The sequence below is a fragment of the Anser cygnoides genome, chromosome Z (genome assembly GCF_040182565.1).
Source record: "Anser cygnoides isolate HZ-2024a breed goose chromosome Z, Taihu_goose_T2T_genome, whole genome shotgun sequence".
Taxonomy (NCBI): Eukaryota; Metazoa; Chordata; class Aves; order Anseriformes; family Anatidae; genus Anser; species Anser cygnoides.
In genome coordinates this window covers 16,583,497-16,607,406 of record NC_089912.1, presented here as the reverse complement: position 1 = coordinate 16,607,406, position 23,910 = coordinate 16,583,497, and the positions used below count along the sequence as shown (strand labels likewise).

At 53.1% G+C, this 23,910-nt stretch overlaps 1 protein-coding gene across 1 annotated transcript; it reads left to right on the top strand.

Moving 5' to 3' along the window:
• The first annotated feature begins 749 nt into the window (after positions 1-749).
• Positions 750-23,356, top strand: B4GALT1 (beta-1,4-galactosyltransferase 1). Its single transcript, XM_048051777.2, has 6 exons — positions 750-1,111; positions 11,418-11,653; positions 17,264-17,451; positions 18,037-18,159; positions 19,224-19,328; positions 19,855-23,356. The coding sequence occupies exons 1-6, from the start codon at positions 814-816 to the stop codon at positions 19,988-19,990; spliced, it is 1,086 nt and encodes a 361-aa protein (XP_047907734.2). The 5' UTR covers positions 750-813; the 3' UTR covers positions 19,991-23,356.
• The last annotated feature ends 554 nt before the right edge of the window (positions 23,357-23,910 follow it).

The following is a 23,910-nucleotide window of genomic DNA, read 5'->3' as shown; positions in this document are numbered from 1 at the left end:
GAGCAGCCTCGGAGTGCGCGTCAGAGGAGATTCCGCACGCGCTGGACAGGAGCCCGGCTCCACAGACCAGCGCCTTGGCGGCCCACCAAGCAGCACTGGAGGCAGCCGAAATCAGCAGACCACAAGGGCCGGGGGGAAGTGGCAGTGGTGCCTGCGCGCGCTGGGAAGTCGCGTTCACCTGGGGAGGAACGTGGGTGCACTTCTCCTCGCAGCGCCTTCGCCTTGCCGAGACAAAATAAAGAGCAGCGCGGGGAGGACTGCCGGCGAGGATTATTTGTTACACTTGCAAACCACTTGGGTGTCACCCGCTGTCCCAGGAGCGCTCCCCGAGGCCCAGACACGTGTGTATCAGCAGGGCCGTGTGTGCTCAGCCCCCATCCTCAGCTCCAGGGAGCCGTGGTCCCGCAGCGAGCAGGGCCACAGGCGGCTTCCAGACCACCACGGCACCCACCTGAGGGCATCAATGAGCCGGGCAGGATTAGAGGGACATCGCGGGGATCCTCCCCCGGGCAGGGGGACTCCCCCGGGCAGGGGGACACCTCCGAGGGGACACCCCGGGGGGACACCCAAGAGGGGACACCCAAGAGGAGGATACCCCGGGGGGCCCGGGGGTGTCCCGTCAGCCCCCCACCCCCCTCCGCTTTCCACCCCCTTGCCGCCAACCCCTGTCCCCCGCTTCGGGCGGAGGCTGCGGGCGGGGCTCGGTGCTCGGGGGCCGCCCCCGTCCGGGCGGAGCCGCCGGCGCCCCCGCCCCGTCCCCGGTGCCCGTCGTCGGCGCGGTGCGGCGCGGGGCGGGCGGCACAGCGCCTCGGCATGAGGGAGCCGTCGCTGCCCGGCACCTCGCTGCAGCGGGCCTGCCGCCTCCTCGTCGCCTTCTGCGCCCTGCACCTCTCGGCCACGCTGCTCTACTACCTGGCGGGCAGCGCCCTGGGGCCGCCGCGCAGCCCCGAGCCACCGCCGCGCCGCCCGCCGCCCGCCAACGCCTCGCAGCCGCTGTCGCGACAGACGCCGCCGACAGACGCCCGGCCGCGACCCCGACCCCAACCCGCGTCGCCGTCGCCGCCGCTTCCTCTGCCGCCGGGGCCGTGCCCCGAGCCCTCCCCGCTGCTCGGTGAGTGCCCCCCGACAGCGACACCCGCAGCCCCGCCGTGTCCCCGCCCCGACGGCGGCCGGGGGAGCCCCGGGCTCGCTGCCCGCGGGCTGTGACAGCCCCCCCGGGGGGCACCGGGGACGCCCCCGCGGTGGCGGAGGCGAGGAGGGGACGGGGCAAGCAGGGGAGCGGGTGCGCGGCCACCAGCGGAGCCCCCCACGACCGCTGTGCGCGCCCCCGCTGTGCGCGCCCCCCGGGTCGGCGAGCCCCCGTCTCCCCCGGTGCTTTCCCCGGGTCTCCTCGGCGAGAGGTTTCCCTTCTGGTGTCTTGGAGAGAGGTTGGGTAATTTCCTCTGGGAACTCTACCCAAAAATACCTCCCCTTGCGCAATCCCTCGCAGGAAGGAGCGGGCGGGCTGCGCGGAGCTCTGCTGCCTTTGTGTGCGCCCGGGGGGGAGCCGTGCCGGGTGGGAAGGGGCCGCGGGGCAGAGCCTGGGGCGCGCGGGTTTACGCATCCGAGCGGCGCTTCCCGCATTTGTGGACCTGTGATGCAGGATCCTGATACGTGGCAGCCTGGCTTGGGTTTTGTGCGGGCTGGAGCCGTGCTCCCACAGGCCTTTCCCCAGGGCTGCCCGGGTGCTCGCAGCCCGGCGGCGGGCCCTCTGCGGGGCTGCATCCCCTGGTGCCCTGGTTTGTGCGTCCGTCTCCCATAGCTGCTCGGACCCACTGGCTTTGTCGCGAGACAGAGAGAGAAAAAGAAAAAAGAAGAAAAAAAATAAAAGGAGCAGATTTTCAGCTCTTTTCCGCCTCGTACAAGGCGCTCGTGCAACTTGCTGGTGCTGGGCGCATCGCAGGTAGGGGAGCTCATCCTGCTGGCATCCCAGCACATCCTGACCTGGCCCTGGAGTCTGGGCATCACCTGCCTCATTGCTGATGTGCCACGTTTCCAAGGGTGCTTTTTATTTGCTGGAGATCGTAAAGGGAGAAGAGGCTTTCAAGCAGCTACCTGTGGTTTTCAGTTAATGAAAGCAACACAGAAATTCATAGTTTCTCTCGGTACCCGCTGGTCAACTGTTTATGGATTGATGCATCTGAATAACAAATGACTGGTTTCTTATTTTAGGAAGGCGGTTTTGAGGTCACCAAAAGGAACTGTGTTGTGTTTTTTTGTTGTTGTTTTTGATTCGTGTCTTTCACTTTTTCCCCATGCATCAATTTAAGCTGAAAGCAGCTCTGCAAGCCCGTCGTCACCAAGTGGATGTGGGAGCCCTTTATGAGCATGGCTTTGCTTTAAGCCATCTCTGCGCACCCTGATCCTCTCAGGAGCGAGTCATGTGCTTCAAAATGCCCGGAGTTCAGAGAAATGCTGCTCTGTGTCCCCAGGACTCGAGGCATTTTCAGGCTTGGTGGCTGGAGGATCAATTCAAATACACTTTGTCTTCGGTGCAATTTGTGCCCAGTGCAGAGAGGCCGGAGGAGGCAATTGGAAGTGGCTGCAGATGTTCAGAGGGTTGCAGGGCCGAGCAGAAAGTAGCTCTAAGCAGCACAATAAATAAGCAAATAGTTTCCAGCTTTGCTGCATGCAGTACTCGGGGGGGTTGCGCTCAGGTGCAGGTTGGCACGGCACCCGCACGGCTGTGAAACATGTAGCCAGCATGTCAGTAAGAAACCCAGCTGGCCTGGGGTAAAAATTTAATTTTTTACCACTTTTTTTTTCATGTTTTGATGGCAGGCAACATTTGTAAAACAATCCTGTCGTACCTCGGATATTGGTCAGAGCTGAGTCTGCTCTGATAATCTTCTCATGTATCTCTGTGATCAGCGTGGGGGATGGAGAGGTATACTGTCTGCAGGCATTTCTGAGGCTTAATTCACCCACTCAGAATTCAAAAAAATCTTCTTTCTCTGCACAAAGCTGCTTATCAGTGTAGGTGTAATGAGCAGGAACCAGCACGGACCTTCCTGGAATGCCCTCCTTCCCAAAGGCACAAGGAAGTGCTCCGGTGTGAGCAGGTGGCTCCATTCCCCCCCTCCCCCCCGACACAAACCTCGGTTCATGGACACACACCTCATTTTCTCTTTCTTTTCTTTTCTTCCCCACCCCGCCTCACTGGGAAGCATTTGATGAATCATGCAGGATATGTGTGACTGAGCTGGTTTGGCGTTTTGAACAGTCAGATAGCCAGATACTGCTTTCAGAGCCCCAGAGGTTCCCTTCTAGTGATGTTCAGAGAGAGAAGCTGACAATCCCTGCTGTCTGGCTCCTGGACAAACACATTAGCTGAATGTGAGGTTTAATCTCTACATGAAGCTGCTGAATTTAACCTGCTTTTATGGTTCGTTTGCCTTTATTTATCATTTGAAAGCAGGAATTAGGGCTGGTGAGATAACACTGCAAGTAAAACTTGAACTAAAAATCCTTAACAGCTCTGAAGTTCTTTAATATAAGGTAATAAAAGCATTTCGGATTTATGCTCCAGCTGAGAGCTGCATGCCAATAAGTGTCTTAAATGGGATACCTGGAAGCAGAGCCCACTTACTGAAATTTCAGCCTCTTAGAAGCCCGAAAGGCAAATGCAAGCTAAAATCCAGCTCTGTGCTGCCAGTGACCATCCCCTAAACTGTTACAATTTTTATCAGCTGTAGAACAGCATCGTTTTAAAAATAATAATTAAAATAAAAAAATTAAAGAGTTGCTTTACGGAACTAGCGTATGTGTCGGCCTGCATGCTTTCAAAAAAGTCAAATTATTTTCTTCTCCTGTTTCCATGAGGTCCGTGTCTTTCGGTGATGGTGCTGTTTTCTGCCTCCGATTTCAGTGAGGGGTGAGGAAGGAGGCGGCTTCTTTGGTGGCAATATCCCCATGTAAAGGAGCTCATCTACAAGCAGCGCTTGTCTTTTGGTGACAGAAGTCTGCAAGGCAGAATCTCATGGACAGGCTTATCTATATTTCAGAGATGTCATTTTCGAGTCCTGGCTGGTCGAGAGCACGTGTTGTTTATGGAAGTTAATTTAGAATACAGCTGTCTCTTTTTGCAATTTTTGACCCACATTTACCAGGTGCGGCTGGCAGAGGGATGGCAGACCGAAGAGACGTGTCATCACTCTCAGCCCCATGAGCGTCGCATGGCAAAGACAACCCAAGTGCCCTAGACACGCTGCAGGGAGGTGTCCAGCTCTGTAGCTTTTTGCCCCCAGAGTTAGGTTTAGAGAACATAACAACACCAAACCCTAATAATTTAGGGAAATCGTCAAAACAAAAATAAAAGCTCCATGGTAATGTAAGAACCAGTGAACTGTCCAAAGCACCAAACACTGGAAACGCACTCATTTTCTGTAATGCCTAAATATGAAAGCACTTTCTAACTGTTTATTCGGTGTGGGATCTTGGGCATGGAAGAAAAACAGCTGTTTCTTCCACACATCACAGTCCTACATGGAGACATTGATGTTTTCCACCGACATGGAAGGCTGACGTGGGAGCAGATGTGCTCTGTAAAATTGGTGGTGATGCTTCGTGTGTGCGTTGCAGAAGGTTTTATAGGTTACATGCTGCCTAAAAAGTCAGAGATCTTACAGACAATCTAGTGCGAGGGCCTGCTATCTGTGGACATATCAGGAGCGGGGGCAGAGGACGCCTTAGCATCAGCACAACCCTGGTGGGGCGTAATTTGGGGTGAGGGAGTGGAAATCTTGAGGTGTCCAGCATCCCAGGGTGCTGGAAACACCAGTTCCTAAGAAAAACGGCAGTGCTGGTGCCGCTGGGGTTTGGCAGGTCCTTGCCCTCCAGCCCCACGGGAGGCACAGTTCAGAGGGGATGCCCTGTCGTGTCATTCTGTAAAAGTAAAACAGAAACTTGAAGAGAAGGGCATGGAGAGGACCTGGGGAGGGGGAGCTAACACACGTACTGGTTTGCACAAGGTTAGGGCTTTTTTGGCCTCGAAAGAGTTTGTGCTGAGCTTCTGCAGAGAATATGCCTGAGGTGTTTGGCCAGGAGTGGTTGTGTGTTCCTGGCAGCTCAGCTGGCAGCACCGCAGCCATCCCCGCGGTCTGGAGCACATCTCCCTTGGGAAGCGCAGGCTTTCTCAGCAGGCAGGGAGCAGTGAGCATCCCTGCCCCAGCACAACCCCTCTCATCCCCGTGTCTCCTCGAAGGAAGGAACGGTCTTGGATTATTGTTAATTAGGCTTGCAAACTATCTCGGAAAGGCACTGTGCCTTCGTGGAGAGCAGTCGTTTTGGGGACGCGGCACCAGCAGATGGGGTGCGCCGGAGAGAAAAGGAAAGTTTTCCATCTCATGCGTCTAGTGTTTTATAACGTGCTTGTTTCCCTGCCAGCGCTGATCTGAGGCAATAGCTAGGGTTGTTTTTTTTTGGAAATTGGGCCAAGTTATGCTTGGAAAGAGGCAGACGCTTGCAGCTTCCCGAGCTGCACTTGGATGCAAACATCGGCTGAGCCCTCGGCCTCCCTGTCCCGGTGTGGAGCTCCTCGGACACCAGCGGGCAAGGCAGCGGCTGTGCCCACACCTGCCAGAGAGGCTTCGGGGTGAAGCGGTCGGGATGAAGGCCAGGCTCTTGGGGGATGTGGAGGGAGCAGTGCCACCATCCCGTTGGGCTAGGGGAGGTCTTGCTGCCCTGCAGGGATGCCACCTTTCCCTCAGCGTCAGTCAGCATGCGGCAAGGCGTGCACCAGCACCTCCGTAGCTCTGCAGACAGCCTTGTTCCCAGCTGCCTCCCAGAGATTTTCGCTCTCGCTGCAGCAGAGCAGTCCTGGGGCAGTCCCCAAGCAGTCCCCAGGCAGCTGTCTGCCTGAAAGAGGGCTGCTTCTCTTGCCTCGCTCCCTCCACGGGGCTCCAGGTGCGGCCCCGCGGCTGGGACCAGGGGGCACAGGACTGGACCAGGAGGTCTCCTGTCCGCCTGTCCATCCGTCCGCACGTCCTGCGGCAGGGTGGGGTTTTCCTGGCGGAGAGGCGGCTCAGCCTTTTTCTGATCCAAGCAGCCGGGGAGTCTCTTTGTTTGTTTGTTTTAAGTTTGCCGTTCGAGGGCCTGGAATTTAATTTCACGGCGGCAGCCTGCAGCGAGCGCCAGCGTGAGCGGGGCTAATCGCATGCAGATCGTCCCGCTCGGAGGGAGAGGGCTCAGAGCTGCTTCACCGAGTGCGTGCTGGATTGCAGCCACCGGGGAGGACTTTGCTTCTCTCCCCAAAGTACTTTCTCGTGGAAAGCACAAATTAAAAAAAGAAATTTAAGACACCATGCGCTAGCGTGAGGCCTTGTGTTGGAGTAGGTGTCGTATGGGGCTGGATTCAGAACTTGTGCCCGGGCTACCTTTTGCAGTCAGTCTGCATCCAAAGAGCGCAGACTGGTGTGAATTTTGTAATTTTCAGCCCCTTTCCTTCTGGGGTCAGTGGTGGTGGACAAGCAAGGGCACGTGCTGGGCTCCAGGACTGCAGCCTCACGCCAGCAGAGCTGATGCCTGCACGGGGACACAGCTTCATGAGCGTAGGCCGGCCGAAGGAAACGTATCCCGGTGCTCAGGAAGGATTATTTTCCCCCACTAGGACGTTTACAGCCAGACTGGAGGCTGCCCTTGGCAGAAAGAACAGGCTTGCCCCGTCCCACAGCTTGCTCCCTGGGGCTGCCACGTGGGTCTGGGGGCTGGAGCAAGCCCTGCTCCCCAGCCAGGGGCTGAGGCTTTCCGGGGTGGAGCTGGTTTTGTTTTTCCCGGCGAGGCCTGTGTCGGTGCGGTCGGCGGGCCCTTCCCTTTTCTGCTCGGGCCCTGCAGAGAGCCTTTTTTGTTTCTCTCTGCGAGTTCTGCTTCTCTTTTCCAGTTTTCCTTCTGCACGGGCTTGCCTGCCTGTGGCAGCACAGGCGCATGCGGGGCTCAGCAGCAGGGCAATGGAAACCTCCTCGCCCGCCTGCTACAGGCAAGCATCTTTCAAGCCTCCCTGCTGCCTGCTTTTGCTTTCATTCTCACCAAATTAAACAACGGAGATCTGTGCCCACCCTAAGCCCGGCTGGGGCAGCTGTTAGATAGACGCAGCATCAGGCTGGGCAGATGCTGGGCTCTTTGTGCGGGGATCCTCCAGCACTTGTTGGGGCAAGCAGGGCGAGGGGCCAGGAGGTGTGCTGGCAGGTTGTACGGCTTGAGTTTTAACCTTTGTGGCAGACGTGGCCACCTGGAAACGGGGAACAAGATCACCCAGGCTTTGGATCAGGTCGTTGAGGTGCTGCTGCGCCTGGGCACTTTGCTCCCTGTAGGTTTTTGTGAGCCTCACCTTTTGCTTCGTTTGAAATACTGTTTCCTGTTTGTGTGAACCACACCGGCTCCTCTGGCGCCTGTGCCTGTGCAGAGCTTTTCCTGTGCACCTTTTGTTTGAAGCTGAGCAGAAATGTTTCTGAGTGAGAGAGATGGGGGGTGGGAGACAGCTGGCTTCTTCTTGTTTTTTTGGTCCCTTCCACTGCCACCTGAAACTCCCTTTTGCAGACTCCGAGTTGTTCGGATGTGAGGCAGCGCTTTTGCATTTTTTTGCAAACTTCTGGCAGTCCCTTGACCGTATTTTCAAGGCTTTCTTTTGCTAAAAGCATACAGCGAGGCTCATGAAGATGCTGTGTGGGAGCTCTGTAAATGCGAACCCAGGAGATGTCTGCCTACGAACCCCGTGCTGCGCGCGTTACCGGCGCTGCATGTCCTCATAGCTCTGTCACACGGGTGTGTGTTTGGCAAAGGCCCAGTGTAGAGTAGCAGCTCCTGTGTCAGGCAGTCACTTTGAGCGGAAGCAGAAGAGGTTGAGATGAAGTGAATTGGGCTGGAAAGTTTACATAGCAAACACGGAGCAGTATACGGTTTTAGCCAGTGTGACTGCACCCATGGCAAACTTCACACCTTTTCTTGGCGTCCGCAGTTCTTGTCCTGGGTCAGCATCCTTGGGGCTGCTCACTATCCAGGTAGTCAAACTGCAGTCAAAATGATCTAAAATGTGCAACTGGCGCTGTGGCCCCCGTCTCTGCTTGGGAAGCCTGTGTTTGCAGCTCTCATTCTGCGCTTGTCCTGCTTGAGAAGCGAACTGAAAGCATCGATTTGTGCCAGGTGGCATTTTGCTGCTGCTTACTGTCAGCTGTGTGGCCCTGTGAGGTCTGATTTGTTTTCAGACGTTCTGTGTTTGAAAGCAGCTTATCCAGATTTTTACATTTTCCTATTCTTACTGACAGCAGTGAATTTCCTAGCTGGGTGACTTGCGTCCAGCTGATCTTAGAAGCGGTACTGCTGTGAGAACTGCAGAAGCAGTACTCGAGGAGTGCTCGTGGACTTGGATGTCGAGGCAGTGTTTGTGAGAGTGCGTGCTACACTTAAAACTGACTTTATTAACAGTGGGAGGGGAGTACGGCAGATAGTTCCTCATCAGTCTCCCTTCCAGCCTCCAAAACTGTTAGATCTGCCTTCTGCAGCTAGCTTTTATCATGGCTGCTTTCCTCTCCTGTCTTTTCCTGCCTGACCTCCCAGCCTCTGAGAGGCAGGCAGGAACAGGGCTCGGCAGGATGCGCGGTGACCTAGGAGGACCGCAGCTGCCAGCCTGCACAAACACCCTGCCTGTGGCTCCCAGAGCTCGCACGCTGCCGAAGAGAGATTCCGTACAAATTGGGCTCAGCGGCCAACCTTCACTCCCTGCTGCTCTGCCAGCTGCTGGCAGGGCTGCCGAGCTGTCGGGGTGCCACTGTGGGGAGAGATGCTGCGCAGTGTGTGTCCCTTCCTGCCCCGATTCCTCCCCTTCCTGCGCCTTCCCCCTGCTGCAATGCGCCCTGCAGGTGCCAGTGGGCTGAAGGGGACCGGGGAGACCTTTGGGAAACACAGTGGTAATGGGACCTTAACACCTTGGTCTGAGAAATTGCTTCCTTCTCGTCCGAGAGGGAAACACAGAAGCAACCGTTTAACATGGGAACTGGGAAGCATAAAAACTTTCCCACTTAGCCTGTGCAAAATGCATCATCTCTGGGCAGATCATCATTATTCTCATCATTATTGTCATCACTGATAATTTTTCCCCGGAGAGCAGTGCGTTGGGATCCTGCCCGGTGCTGCAGCAGGCTGATCACAGTCAGCCCCGCTCCCTGCTGAGCAGCCCAAGGAGCAGTGAGGCGGGTGGGATGCTCTGGAGGAGACCTGCCCTCCCGAAGGACCAGCAGTCCGGCCACCTCCGCATGCGGGCAGCGTTCGTGTCCGTCATTCCCCGGTGCTACTGATCCCGCGGTGGGTGACCTGCGAGTACACACGTGTGGAAGTAGTGGCTGGAGGCGGCCGCTGTGCCGCTGAAACACGCGCAGTGGTGGTATTGATGCTTGAGGCTTGTGCTGCCAAAGTGTCGGCACGTTCTGTGGCACGCTTCCAGGTGCAGTCCGGGAGCTGGCATCGGGCAGGCACCATTCCCAGTAAATTGCTTGCATTCAGTCACCTCTTCTTGCGGGCTGAGCCTGCCCCCCTGCGCTTGAGCAGCTCCATCAATGAGTGTAAGAGCAGTCGGGAGATGCCTTCGCATCCCAGACGTGACACCTGCGCCTGCAAGGTCTCGCTTCCGCTGTGCCGGCAGCAAGTCAGGTGGCAGAGCTGCCCCGGGGGTGTGCTGAGCACGCCTGCATCCTTGGCAGGTCATCTCTAGCCAGAGCGAGCACAGGGCTGTGAAGCATGCCCCACCTAAAATGACTGCTAGAAAAATAACCTGGGAATGAGCCAGACCTGAAGTTTCACTTCCACCTCTCTAGCTGTGTATGAAGGCGCAGATTTGGGTATGTACAAGGTTGGTTGTATTGGTCACAGTCTTACATAGCTCCCAAAAGCCCTGGTGTGCCCCTCCTCTGGGGGCTCACCACCCAGTGCCTGTGGTGGGGCTCCACAGGGCAGTCCATTCTGCAAAGTTCAGCCTGACCGTGGAGCCCCGGTCCTGCCAGGGGGTCGCAGCAGCAGTCGCAACCAGAGGTTTGTGCGCTGCACGCTGTGAGCCTGCACACGCTGTGGCTGCGTCTTCAGCAAATGTAGAGAGGAGCTGGTGGCCCTAAGGTGAAACCCGTGTGCGAGTGCACACGCACCCAGGTGGAGGAGAGGGAGAAGAAGCAGCAGCCAAACCTTTCAGGAGTAATGCCCAGCCTAGCGTTTATGGTGAAAACCTTCGGCTTTGTGCATGGGGGTTGCTGGTACAGAGACTGTGGCGTTCCTACTGGAGCCATTTTGTGCTGGTAGCTGGGCGTGCAGGCAGAGGGTGGCTTTATGGGCACCTCAGGCTGATTTATTAGCTCGCTGTCACTGAGCACGGGATGTGGCAGAGGGAGTGGTGCTTCCCTGGGGAGCTGCGCCTCTCATCAGGCTTCTGCCACAGGTCGGTTCGTCAGGGCTGGGGCTGCCTGTGCCAGCAGGGCATCCAGAAAGTGCTCCAGGATGCCACGCTGTCCCTGTGATACTCATCCGCTCTCCCCATGTGTTGCATTGCCTTTGTCTGGCTCCTAAAATTGAAGGCAGCCTGGTGCAGCAGCTCCCGAGCGGGGCCCATTTCGGCAGTCCCTCCCTGAGCTCGGCACAGGAGTGCTCAAGCGGCTCTGAGCCGGTCTTCTCCGGGAGCTCAAGTGGCTCAGAAGCTGTCGTCTTCTCTGTGCTGCCAGGGGGCTTCTCAGTTTTACGCGCCAGCATTGGCACAGATCAATCTGGCAGTTTCAAAACCTGCCGCTGTTGAAACCACGTGCAGGAATTGCCAACTGCATGCAAATCCGGACATACTTTTGATTTTATTTTTAGTAGCTCTAGCACAGGACTTTTGATAAATAATGGGCACGCTGTCAGAACACTGGAAGTATCTGTAAGAAAAAAAGAAAGAAAGGGGGTTTTGTTCGCTTTGCATGTGGGTAGCCTTGGCGTAAGTAATTACGTCGGCAGGAGAGCGGGACTATTTTTGAAGCGCTCGACTCTCACGCTGCGCGAGGTGGGTGGGAGCGCAGGGGGCAGCGCTCTGCTCTGGTCAGGTTCCTCGATGTGTGTGCCAGTGGGAGCACAGCCGTGCGATCTTCAAGAATTGTTAAGCACCAGCAGCTTCGTTGGGATCTGACAGCATGGGACCAGAGCGTTTGCAGGCTTGCCCTGGGTGGTGGTGTGTGGTTACATCAGGTACAGCTGACCCCAGCTTCACACCTCCGTGCACCGCTGGGATTTCGTTTAGATCCAAGCCTGTGTTTAAATAAAGAAAATGACAGCAGTGAATATCTGTGCATGAAGGATGTGTGCCCGTAGGAATAAACAGTGCGTGGCCATCGGGACGTGCTAACTGGCTTTGTGCTGTGCCTTTCTTCCAGTCGGGGCACTACGCGTGGAGTTCTCCCAGCCTGTGAACTTGGAAGAGGTGGCGAGAATAAACCCAGAGGTCAAAGATGGAGGTCGTTTCGCTCCAAAGGACTGTAAAGCACTTCAGAAAGTAGCAATAATCATCCCGTTCAGAAACCGAGAGGAGCACCTGAAGTACTGGCTCTATTACCTGCACCCAATTCTTCAAAGGCAGCAGTTAGATTATGGAGTATATGTTATCAACCAGGTAAGATGCTGGAGACACGGGGCTTTTGACACTCTTGCAGCGGTGTCCGTGCACCCTGAAATGGGGGAGTGGTTACTTTATCCTGAATGGTATGGTAGTGGGTCGGCAGGCAGGTGTAAGGTTGCTTTGAAAGGCAAGAAAAAAAAAAGAAAAAAAACACGAGGTGAAGCACAAAAAAAATGAATATGAGCAATTTTACTTTGATGATTTTGATGGAAAACCTGGAGTCTGCTCCTCCAGTCAGGCATGGCTAACTCTAAAGAGATTCTGGTTGAAGAAGTTTGTTGGTCAGGAGGAAAAAAATCCCTAATAGCCCAACCCAATCTAATTTCTCTTTTGAAAAGTTCCTTTTCACAGGAACTGCTGCAGGAGTTGCACACAGATCTGTAAGCTGACCAGGTAGCCTTAATACCTGATCTGGCATTAGGCGTGACATAAAGCCGTAGGATTTCACTCACTTCCTTCAGCAGCTTTTGTTCGTGGTTAGTAATAAAGCATAAAGTGTCAGGATGGACAAAAGAAAGGTGCCACAGTGCAGCAGGTAAGTGGCTGTCTGCAGGCAAACTGAACAGAGCAGGAACAGGCAGCAACAGGGTGTGGGGTGTGTGTGTCACTTTTTTCCTTGATATCTGGAGGACGTAGTCTTGTCTTAAAAATTAAAAAAAGGTACATTTCACTTCAGGCAATATCAATCTTAATTTATCCCACAATGGTGCTTAAGTGATTGGGTGTTGGAGGAGCTTACGGTGTGCGGGCAGCAGCGTGTCAGGGCAGGAGCAGCCCTGTCGGTCCTGGCAGGCCTCTGGAAGGACAGCCCCGCAGCGCAATATCGCTCTTTGTCCCGTTTTGGTCTCAGTTTCCACAGAACTGAGAAGTAGTGTGCTTCCTTAAATGCAACTCTGGCCCACACGGGCGCTGGCCTCGTGGTGCAGCCTGAGGGGAGGGCGCCGCGGCCCTCACGGCGATCCGGAGCCCACGGGCTGCCTCCCCGGAGGAGCTGCTGGTGGTCTGGAGCCAGCAGCACTGCTGGGGCTGGTGTTTCCCCATCGGTAGTGCCATGGGATGAGGGAAGCAAGGGGCTGGATCGCACAGAGCCGTGCCGGTGCCCCATGGGCTGGCAGGGCCCCGGCTTGGCCTCAGCTCCCACTGCCGCCCCTGTGAGGCTTTGTGCAGCCTGCGTTGCCCTGCCTTTGCAGCTCCTCCTCTTCTCCTCTGGTGCTCTGTCCTCTGGTGCTACGCCTGCGTGCTCTGAAGTGATTGAACCCTCAGAGAAGTCATTTAAGGAAATGTGGTTTTTTGTTTGTTGGTTGGTTGTTTTTTTTTTGTTTTTTTTTTTTTAAACTCACCCCTTTTGGGCAAAGCTGGAGTGGGAGTGACGTCCAGCATGCTGGGTGTATGTATGTGTCCTGGACACGTCCTATGGTCAGATATAATAGGTTAGTAAGTAAGGCTGCTTGATTTGCAAAATCCTTCCTCATGCCTCTTGAGAACTCGTGTCTGGAAGAGGCAGCACGGTCAGTGGTGGTAAACCCCCGGGATGCGTCTCTCCAGGGTGAGTGGGAATACTGAATCGAGAGATTCGCAGAAAATGTATTAATTCTGCCAGAAGTACAGTGGGATAATGGTCTTATTTCTCTGCTGTCTTGACAATTGCTTTTCTCTTTTTCTTGTCTGTCCTTCCCTTTGCATCTGCCCTCCTTTGTTTTTTGTTTTTTTTTTATTTTTCCTTCTAGTGGGGAAATGTTACCTTTACTTGTTAATCCTGTCTATAGCAAAGCAATCACTGAAGCAAGGAGAATTACTGTGTGATCTGATTCTTACACGCTGCCTACGTGCTCTTCTGTCCTCTGCATCTCATAGAAAGAAAGAGGAGCGCTGAGCCCTGCTACTGCTGCACTGGTAATGTCAAACTTCTTCCTTTCAGCACAATGCGTTTCCCTCTCGAGCCCGTTGTGTCTCCACCATGCTGTTCTTGAGTGCCTGAATGCCTCAGAGTAGGGCTTGGCTGGAGTCAGGAGAATGATGTTCGTAAGATGTCCAGCATGTAACAGGAGCCAGTGGAAAATGTGTGTTACGTCTGCCCCTCCCCAGCCCAGCAAAACCCAAACCTGACACGTGGATCAGCAGCTGTAGGATCCTTCAGATAAGCTTGAGATGAGAGATGCACGGCTGGGTGCGCACCCAGCTGATGAAGCACAGACTAGGCTTCGTGGCTGGAGAAGGCAGCGGTGAATTTGTCAAGTCTGCTTTAGTCCTGCTTGCTCCTGCAGTCGCCCGTGTGCTCCCTTGTGCATTCACAAGACCACGAGCCTGCAGTAGCCATGCGGTCACAGTCACTTTGTGTGGAGTGCATGCTGCTGCTCCATGAGCTGCTGTGCATGCCAGGACATCCGTGCAATCAGGTTTCAAAACAAGTTTTCTTGCTGCCTCTCAGCCTGTGCCAATGCCCGTGTGGCAGAGACCTCGTGCACCAAGCTGAAGTTCAGGAGAGAGGAGACTTGGCAAATTCCCTAAAAACTGCATTTTCCACTGGTCCCCGGTGTTACTTGCAGCACCCTTGGTAGCAATTTTTCAGAGAGCATGTGTGTGTCTGTGTGTGTGTATGGCATCATGGCCATTCCCGTTATTTCATGGGGTGTGCCAGGGCTCCCCAGGTATGGGGGTAAAGGAGGGGATGGTGCTTGGCTGGTAGTGGCCAAGGAGGTGATGGTTCTCTCCCAGTCAGCCAGAAACACTTATCCCCATTACCTGCCCCAGACCTAGCGGATTCAGGATCCCACTGAGGGAGATCTGGGTCCTCTGCACTGCTGTGCTGCCTACAGGAGGGATCACAGAGCTGCCTCCTGCCTCAAAGTGCGAGACAGGGCAAAACTGGGGTGAAACCACTGTTCAGGTGGCAACTTGCTGGTTTGCAAGCCTCTTAGTGTGAGTCTCAGCTCCGTACACCCCAACTGAAAGAAGGCAGCATCCTGTGGTGGGTCTGGCTGAGCAAACCAGATCCAGCAAAGGGAAGGGGCAAAAGCCTAGCTGATCTTCTCCAGGTGCCAGCAGGAGCCAGCATCATCCCCTGTCGGTCTGAGGCAGCCCGCTGTGCCCCTTTATGCCAGTCTCTCATGGGCTGGTGGATGGCGATGGGCTTACAAGTACTGGAAGAGACACAGGGAGTAAAGCTGTGAGGCAGAAACAGGTGTTGGGCACCAGCGCTGGCTTCTGATGTGGGCTGAGCTCCTGGACGAGAGAATACAGGGGGAAAAATTGTCAGGGAAAAAAAATAGTTAGCAAACAATGTGCTCGGAGCGCACCTTTTCTTGTTGAAAGCCTAGGAAAAGAGGTGCAGAGGCTACACCTGGAACATGGCGGCGGTGCCAAAGCAGCAGCCCCCCCATCTGCTGTGTGGTTCTTTGGGGCGATGCCCTCCGCCAGAGCCGGTCCAAACCCATCCCTGCCCCTGCGGCAAAGAGCGGGGAGCACCCACGGGGCGTGGAGCTGCCAAGCAGGGGCAGGCAGGAGGCTGTCTCCTGCCTGCTGTGCCTTGCCTGCGCTCCCAAGCCTCGCCGGTGGTGCCGTGCACCTGGACGGGGTGGCCGCCTGGAGAGCAGATTTTCCAGCTTTGCTTACAGTTTCTTTTCTTTCACAAAGTCAGGAGTCAGTCAGAGACGGGAGCCTGCAGCACCATTTTCAAGTTTTGAGATTTCGATCCCAGATACTGGAGGCGTGCTGGTGCTCCTGAATCGCCTTAGGTTAAGAAACAGAGATTTCTGCAAAAAGGAAAAGCTCTTATGGGGGGGTTCTGGGATAAGTTTTAAAAAGCAGCTCCTGGTAGAATTGTTAATCCCTGAGTGTCCCCTGGATGAGTGAGAGGCTGCCGTAAGGCATGGATTAAATAAGGCTGAGCCTCTGCTGATCACAAAACCCATGTGAAGCACGCTGCTCGCCTTGCACTGTTGCTACAAGAAGAGCAGCCAAGGGGTATGAAACGAGCAAGTACAGTTCCTGTTGCAGGGAGAGGCTCTGAAAACTGTTTTTTGAGGACCAACCTCTGGCGTGGCCCAAGATCCCCCATCTGGGTCAGGTCTCCTGGCTGTACGGGCTCTGCTGGGGCTCGTAACTCCAGCTGCAGGACTGGGGAGCGCGTGGGCTCGGCAGCTCCTTTGCCGACAGCCGAAAACCCTCTGTTCCCACAGCCGCAGCCGCTCCCTCTCCCCATCCGCTTTGTTCAACTTTCATTCATCTTCTGTGCTCAAGTTTTCACAGCTCTTGCTTATGCATGATGGTGATCATCTTCCCACCACCTTAGTTATTGCGTGAACCCTTTTATTTCAGGTGAGGATGCTGAGAACTGGCTCAGATCCTCCTCCACTAGAGCTCACTCCTCCCTGTGAAGTCATTTAAGCCCCAGGCAGGTGCTGAAAGCTCTTGAAAACCTTGGTTTGACACTTGCATGTTAAATCCTTCGTTTGAAAGATATTTGTGTCTGTTTCACGGTTAAATTCTTGGCTCTCAAGCCACAGATCCATTAACCAGTTTTGGTTACTAATTATTAATTGGTTACTAATTATTGATCCAAGTGATGTGATTAATCAGTTTCTAAAAAGATTATTTATTAACCAAACAAAGCCATTCAGGAGAGGAGGTAAATGGGATACTTCAGGCTGCTTCTCTGTATTTTATCTATCCTTGATTCGTGTCCCACACGGTGAGCTCGCAGCAGGGTGGGGAGCCGATCTGCATGCCTACACACATGCACACGCTGCAGGAGCCAGGCACGGCAGGGCAATCCTTTGGCTCGAGGCTGTGGAGAGAGGAAGGTGGGAAGGATTTGGCAGGTTGGGTCTCCTGGCTGGCAAAAAACTCCAGTCTCCTTCAGCACTGCTCCCTGTGCAGGGCTTGGGTTTGGTGCTGCTGCGGGGCCAGGTGCTGGTTGAGAAGCCACCCCAAGGCACCAGTGCCCCCAGGTGCCTGGGTGTGGTCCCGTTGCTGGTTTTTGAGAGCACCCCAGGAATCCACCAGCCCATGGGTGTGTGCCAAGCCACGTGTACTTCTGCCTGAAAGAGGCCGGGCCTATTTCTTGCACCCGAGATGTTTAGTCCCACAGTCCTTGTCCTGGCCACAGCCTGAAGCACAGCCGTGGTTTCTCTCCGCGGTGCTCTGAGCAAGCACCTCTTTCAGAGCAGTCATTATCAGGGGGGTTATAATCATAGTATATAGTCATATAATATAGTCATATAATATAGTCATAATCAGCAGGGTTATCTCGCTTTTGCTTTTGCTTTTGCTTTTTTTTTTTTTTTTTTCTGCTGTGGGAGGCTCCAGCTCCTCGCCCTGCAGTCCGTGAGCTTCCTCACAAAACTCAGCCCTGAAATGCCTGTGTGTGGGGTGGGTTGGGGCCCTGAGCCCCCACCAAACCATTGTCTGGCCATTTCGGCTGCCCCTGCGGCTGGGACCAGCTCAGATGCCAGGTCCCCGGGCACAACAGGAGCACTCGGTCCCCAGCTCGGGATGCCAGAGACCTGCAAACCCAGCGCGGCAGCACCAGCGACAGGTAAGAGACCTGCTTATTTCAGCTGTTCAATTCAAGTCACTTAACCGCCTTTGTTTGTTTTAAACCAGGACGGAGAAGAGGAATTTAACCGTGCTAAACTGCTGAATATAGGATTCACGGAGGCTTTGAAAGAGTATGACTATGATTGCTTTGTGTTTAGTGATGTCGACCTAATCCCAATGGACGACAGGAACACCTACAAATGTTACAGCCAGCCAAGGCACCTCTCTGTCTCCATGGATAAATTCGGATTTCGGTGAGATGCCGCTCGGAGGGGCATTTCCTTCCTAATTCCACCACGAGCACCGCAGGCCAGGTGCAGCGTTACACATCCCCACCCACCAGCAAAACCCTGGGAAAACGTCTCTGGAAAAACTCTGCCTTGGCACACACGTCCCTGCGGGAGCAGGCGGCTGGGGCGGAGGGAGCAGGGCACAGAAACGAGCCGTTTTCTGAAATTTTCATCTTTTCCTTTCCTTTCTTTTATTTTTCTTTTTATGCCAAATCCCCCCCAGTGAGTTTAAAAACTCAACCCATGAAGCAAAAACCGGTTGTGAGCCCACATGGCTGGCAGTGCCCCGGGTGTCCCTGCCCCAGGCCTGGGCCCTGCTCAGAGCGGGCCCTGGGGCAGCTGCAGTTCTCCAAGCAGCCAGGTGATGTTCAGAGCAGAAATGCAGGCCCCAGGGGTTTCTTCTGCTTGCTGAAGCAGAGCCAAGGTCTGTGGTAGGTCTCGGGGGTGGGTCGGTGGCCAGGCAGCGGGCTGGGGTGAAGGGCACCGTGACCTCTCCTCGTGACCTCTCCTCGGGTCCATCCCCTAATGGCCTGTTCTCCTGAATTCCAGGTTACCCTACAATCAGTATTTTGGAGGCGTGTCTGCCCTGAGCAAGGAGCAGTTCACAAAGATCAATGGCTTCCCAAACAATTACTGGGGCTGGGGCGGCGAAGATGACGACATCTACAACAGGTAAATGAGTACCCACCTTGGCACCTGGAGCCATGGGAGCGGGAGGGAGAAGACCTTCACCCACAGAGCCCAAGGCAGCTCGGGCCTCGCCCAGGTCTGCAGCCTGGCAGTGCATCCCTTTGTTCCCAGGAGGGATTTGTCTGTCAGGTTTTAAGCAGCTCCAAACAATGCCCTGAGCACTTGCTTCCTGCCTGGAAGAAAGCTGAGCAACGCTCAGAATTGCAAACGAGGAGGAAGATATTTGCACAGGGCAGGCTGGGCCCTCCTCTGCCTGAAGATGAGGGCAGATGTCTGTGGGTTTGTGTTACCTTCATGTCCCCAGGAAGGTGGGGCCATCACTTTGAGAAATCATTGTAGGAACTCGGATTTGAGAGTCTCCTGCTGTTTCTTGACTGCAGAGCACACCCTGCGTGGTCCTTTCTCTGGGCTTTCCAAGCTCTCCTGGGATGACTTCTCGTGGGGCAAGGCACTCAAAGAAAGGTGGTAGCTGCCTCTTTGGGCACCCCTGTTTTGAGGGGCAGGAGGTGCTGTATAAAAATTAAAAGGGAGACACAGGAAGGAAGAGGTCTGACATTGGCATCCATGGCCTGCAGTTGCCTTGCAGAGCACACAAATGATGGTGGGCTGCCCCCATCCCTGTGCTGCTTCACCACTGCTCGGTTCAGTTTCTACCAGCACAGCACTTCCTTGCATTTCAGCTTTCACATCCTGAAAAACGAATGCTCTTCTGGCTGCTTTCCAAATGGGTTAAAAACTAGATGTCTGCCATTCAAATTCCAGTCTAAAGCCTGAAGCAAGGTTAACGCAGGTGCTGGCAGAGCAGGCTGGGGTGCAGGGAGTTAGCAGGGACCTGGTGCAGGCAGGGGGGTGTCTCCTTTCCCCACATGTGCACATGTGGGAAAGGGCTGGCTGTCCTTCCCTCTTGGCATTAGCAAGCCTGCAAATGCACAGCAAGGTCCTAAACTAGAAGAACAAAGCAGGTAGTGGCCGTTAGTGCGGAGCATGCTGGAACAGCCCTGGTCCATCACCTGTTGCGGATGTTTAATATACTTTGCTTCTGACAGGCTGGTGTTCAAAGGCATGGGGATATCGCGGCCAGATGCTGTCATTGGGAAGTGCAGAATGATTCGCCACTCGCGTGATCGGAAGAATGAACCCAACCCTGAGAGGTGCGTGCCTGCATCCCTGTGCTCCCACTGCCTTGTGCTCTCTTCCCCTGCACCAACCAGCCCCACTGCTCTGAGCCTTGGCCATCTCCTGCCCACCTTGCAGTCCCCATGCTGGCTGCACCCTTCCCCTGGCCACTGTGTTTCCTCCTCTTTCTCGTCTGCAAGATTTCACCACGGCACCAATGCCTCTCACCATTTTCTTTCTTTCCCCCCTTTTCTTAAATATCCCGTGCACATCAGAGTAAGCTGCAAGTGGTTGTTCCTAGATTGGTTTGGGGGAATAAAACCCTTGATTTAATTCAGAACTGAAAGAAAAAATAATAATATAATAATAAAAAAAAGGCCGGTGTGGTCTGAAAGCTTGGCTGTTTTCTCCTGGCTAAAAGCCACCCCCTTGGTCTCGCCCAGTGAAGGGTCTGATGGGACCCACGCTGATACCCACGCTGTTCTTAAGGACCGCAATAAAAACGTCACACCGAGTGGGGGTTGTTTTAAGGTTTTCTTGTTTGTTTTTCCCCTTCCGCAGGTTTGACCGAATTGCTCACACAAGGGAGACAATGGGCTCTGATGGCTTGAATTCGCTCTCCTACAAGGTGTTAAGGACTGACAAGTACCCTCTGTACACAAAGATCACAGTGGATATTGGCTCACCGAACAGCTAACACCGCAGGCACAAGAGAGACCTTGTGTATGTTGCCTGGGACATCTGGCCTTGCTGATGCTTTATATCTTCTGGTTTTATAACAGTTGCAATGAACAAGGACAAAAAAAGGCCTCATTTGGTGTGCCAAAGCCTCTCCAAATTGGGTGGACAAGTGCTTTTATTCTCTCTTTTTCTTTTTTTTGGCTTTTTTTTTTTTTTTGACTTTACACAACCTTCCAGCTCTACATTGTTTTGTAAGTCCAGAAGCTGTACGTGAGAGCTGTAAATATTTACTTTGGTGGAAAACATTGAATGTCATCTATCTGTGACAGTGCTCCCTACGTTAAGTTGATTGCTGGACCCAAGTTTTACTGATTACAGCTGTGGTGCATCAGCAATTACTGCCCATGACATTTTGGTATTTTAAATTAGGTGGATGAAAGCATTCCTTTTAATTCATTCCTGGTTTTATTTTATGAAGGACTGTAAAATGCTGCTAAAATTGTACAAGTTTACGCATTTCATTAGATTTTTTAATGGAGACAATATCATGTCTTTTTTGTTTTTCCTAATAGTGACCAAAACATTCTTCTCTGTGTGCAGAGCAAGTTTTGAATAACCAAGTCTGGATTCAGTGAATGTCACTATTTCTTTCAGTCTCAAAGGAGACTTTGAGTGAGTTGAGCCAGAATCTGCCCCTGAGCTAGCTCTCTGCATAGGGTGGGAGCTAGACAGATGGCACCTGCTTTGTGATCTGCAAGTACTGCTGGCTTCAGAAAACCATACTTCTGGATGTGATGGTGATATTTTGCCTAAGCAGAATGTGACACTTGGGGAATATTTTGTTTGGTTGTTTTTTTGGTGCTTATTTTTTTTTTTGGATGGGGGTGGGGGTGTGCTTTTTTATTCCCCTAAAACAAAGATTGTGTTAAATTGCACGATGAAATGATGGCCTTAAAATTTGCTGACACTTGGTAACAGTGGTAGAAAGCTACCACGTTGTTCAAACATTGTCTGAAGACAAAGAACGAAGCTTTGCTTGCAAGGTCATGCGTAAAACTTGAATTCACTTATTACTTTTGTTGTTGTAACATTTTAATAACTTTTAAAGTAATTTGTATATCATAAGCGGAATATTTAATACCGGATTAAACTAGGGTGCAGCATAATAGGATATGCTTCAAGGACTCCTTTCTCTCCAGGCTATTAGGCTTTTTATGGATCATAACGTATAAGCCATGTGTTATATTTGCTCTGCGTACTTGTCCACGGAACCTCCCACAGTGCTGAGATACTTGCAAGACAGCAGGTATCCCATCTTTTAATTATTTTTTTGTTATTATTTTTTCCTTAAAGCCTGTTGAGACACGTGTCCTGTGTCGGGTAGCTCCCTCATGGCTTTTGAGGCGGTGAGGAGCATGCAGGCTGCAGAGCACTACCTTCTGCTTGTGCACCAGGGCACCAGCAGCACCCCGCTTGTCCTTCCCGCAGCCCTGTTGAAACCCTCAAGCGCTGGCACCCTCGGAGCTGGGTTAAGTGATTTTTAAAACTCTCAGCCAAAATGGAGAGCTTAATTCCTTCTGGTGAGTAGTTACTTACCAGCTGTGACCATAGAAATTTGCACTTCCTAGGCCTGTGCTGAAGGCTGTTGAAATCAGGGACACTTGTATTGGGGATCGTCTTCAGCACTGCCTCTTTTCTTTTTCACTTTTTTTTTTTGATTGATTTTTTTTCTTAATTTTCTTCTTTTTGGGGCGTTTTGGACCTAAAGATTTTGCTGAACCCTTGCACTGCAGGGGTGGGATCCTGCGGGGGTCAGGGGGCTTGCTCTCTAAGCAGCCAGGCTATTTTCTTGACATTTCTTCCTAGGCCAGCAGCGGTTCAAAGTAAGAGCAGAGACTGTACTCACTAGGGAGACACCCAGCTGCCTTTCCAGCTTCATTTTGGAAACGTGCTCATCCCCTTGAACACCGTTGCTGGCCAGACGTGCTGCCTCAGTTGTGCTGGGTGTGGAGTGAAGGCAGGCTTGCAGGAGGCCAGAGCGGAGCGCAGGGAGGCAGGCGTTCACCACTGCATTAAAAACGTGACTCCTTTTTGGCAAGTCAGGCTCCAGCGCTTGCAGACACAATGGAGTGCAAGAGGAGGTTGTGTTACAGGAGTCAGGTCAGACACCTACCTGCAAAATCTTGGCACAGCTGCAGTCTGCACCAGTAGCTGAGGCATAGGCGAGGGCTTATTTTTTATTTTATTTTATTTTATTTTATTTTATTTTTATTTTTATTTTTATTTTTATTTTATTTTATTTTATTTTTATTTTATTTTATTTCATTTTATTTTATTTCATTTTATTTTTCCAAAGGTGCCTTATAAGCAGGGCCCCGCTCCCACAGGTGACAGGCAGGTCAGCACCAAGCCTCACCAAAGCTCCATTGAAGATCCTGGGTCTCTGCAGAGAGCGCCTTGGTTTGGTCCTGAGCCTTTTGTGTGCTGGAGAGATGGGACCTTCGACTGTGGCTATGTCTGTCTGCTAACTGGCTATGCAAAGGGGCTACCTGCTGTATTTTAGTGTTTCCTTGTTTGTTTGTTTTTTTAGTTTCTTTATTTGTTTCTCCTTGCCTAATGATTCTCTGGGGATTAGAAAAAGTCAGCGTAAGAACTTCTTGTTCCGCTGTCTGCTGGAATCATGGAGTATCGTGCAGGTGGTCTGAGCATGTGGTTCTGGCTGTTGCAATCAAAGCTCTCTACAAATGTGCCTTGAAAGAAGGGAGAGATGGAAACTGGAAAACCAGGAAACCTGAAAACCATTTTCGGCACAGAGACACCAGTGGTGCAAGAAGCTGCCGCTTAGTTTCTCTCCCAGCGCTGAAGCCTCAAGCCATGTCAGAGCCGAGGATGCTGCTTATCCTTCGGTGCTGAGTCTTCATGTCCAGATCTCACTGCCCCTGCATTAAGCTGTGCTGGTCAAACTGGTGAAACACTCTTGGTTCAACCTGGCCATGAAATCTTTCCCCCTGGGTTATTCAGGGGCCTTTTCTACACATGCTCATGTTACACAGAAGTGAGTTTTGACCTGTACTGGGTGGTGCTCTTTCCACTCGCGTAGCGACACTCAATATGATACCGTGCGTAACGGTTGAAACCTGCAACAGATAGCTGCAAAGGAAACGCTAATGCTTGGTTTCTTTGGGATTGATGTTTGCTTGGTGGGACGAGAGAGGGTCCTGGCATGCAGCTTTCCCCCCAGATCTTGCTTATGTACTGGACTGCTGCTCATGGGTCTCCCACAGGTGGTTTAGCTTTTGCATTTTTATCATTTATATACCAATGGGTGTATAGTCCGATGTTCCTACTTTACTGTCGGTGTCAAATAAAATATTTTCAGTTACGGCGTTTGGCAGCATTACTCTGATGAAGTGGGCTTCCCAGCCTGGCTGGTCCCACAGCCTCCTTGCATTAACTTTCTCCACTCACTTTGCGCCCCAGAGTGAGTTTCTCTCCCTGCCCTTGCAAAAAAATTCAATGGCACGGGAGGAGCAGATCCAAGAGTGCCCAGGTGCCACCAGAGGACCACAGTTTGCCCGTGGGTCAGGGGACTGCATGCCACCAGGCTGCCAGCTGCGCAGGGGAAGCAGGTCACCACTTGCTCCCTGGGTGCTTGCGGGCTTGGCTGGAGATTTGGAAATGGAGAAATCATTGCTGGGAAACTGATGCAGAAGCCTGCCTGCCTTACTTGGCACTTTCTCATGCAAGCAGTTTCCGCGGAGGAGATGATTCGATGCTTGGTATCTACAGGCAAAAAATGGTCCGAGAGGGACATAGCAGAGTCAATGGGCTTTTCTACTTCTTGCCAGTTCTGTCCCCAAAGCATCGAGCTTGGGTGACCGAGGAATGGACGCAGTTCAGTGGTGGGAAGGAGCCCTGTGTGGAAACCTTGTCCCT

Coding starts and splice junctions, on each gene's coding strand:
- B4GALT1 (XM_048051777.2), top strand. CDS start 814: ATGAGGGAGCCGTCGCTGCCCGGCACCTCGCTGCAGCGGGCCTGCCGC. Junction 1,112..11,417: donor CGAGCCCTCCCCGCTGCTCG/GTGAGTGCCCCC, acceptor CCTTTCTTCCAG/TCGGGGCACTACGCGTGGAG. Junction 18,160..19,223: donor GATGACGACATCTACAACAG/GTAAATGAGTAC, acceptor TGCTTCTGACAG/GCTGGTGTTCAAAGGCATGG.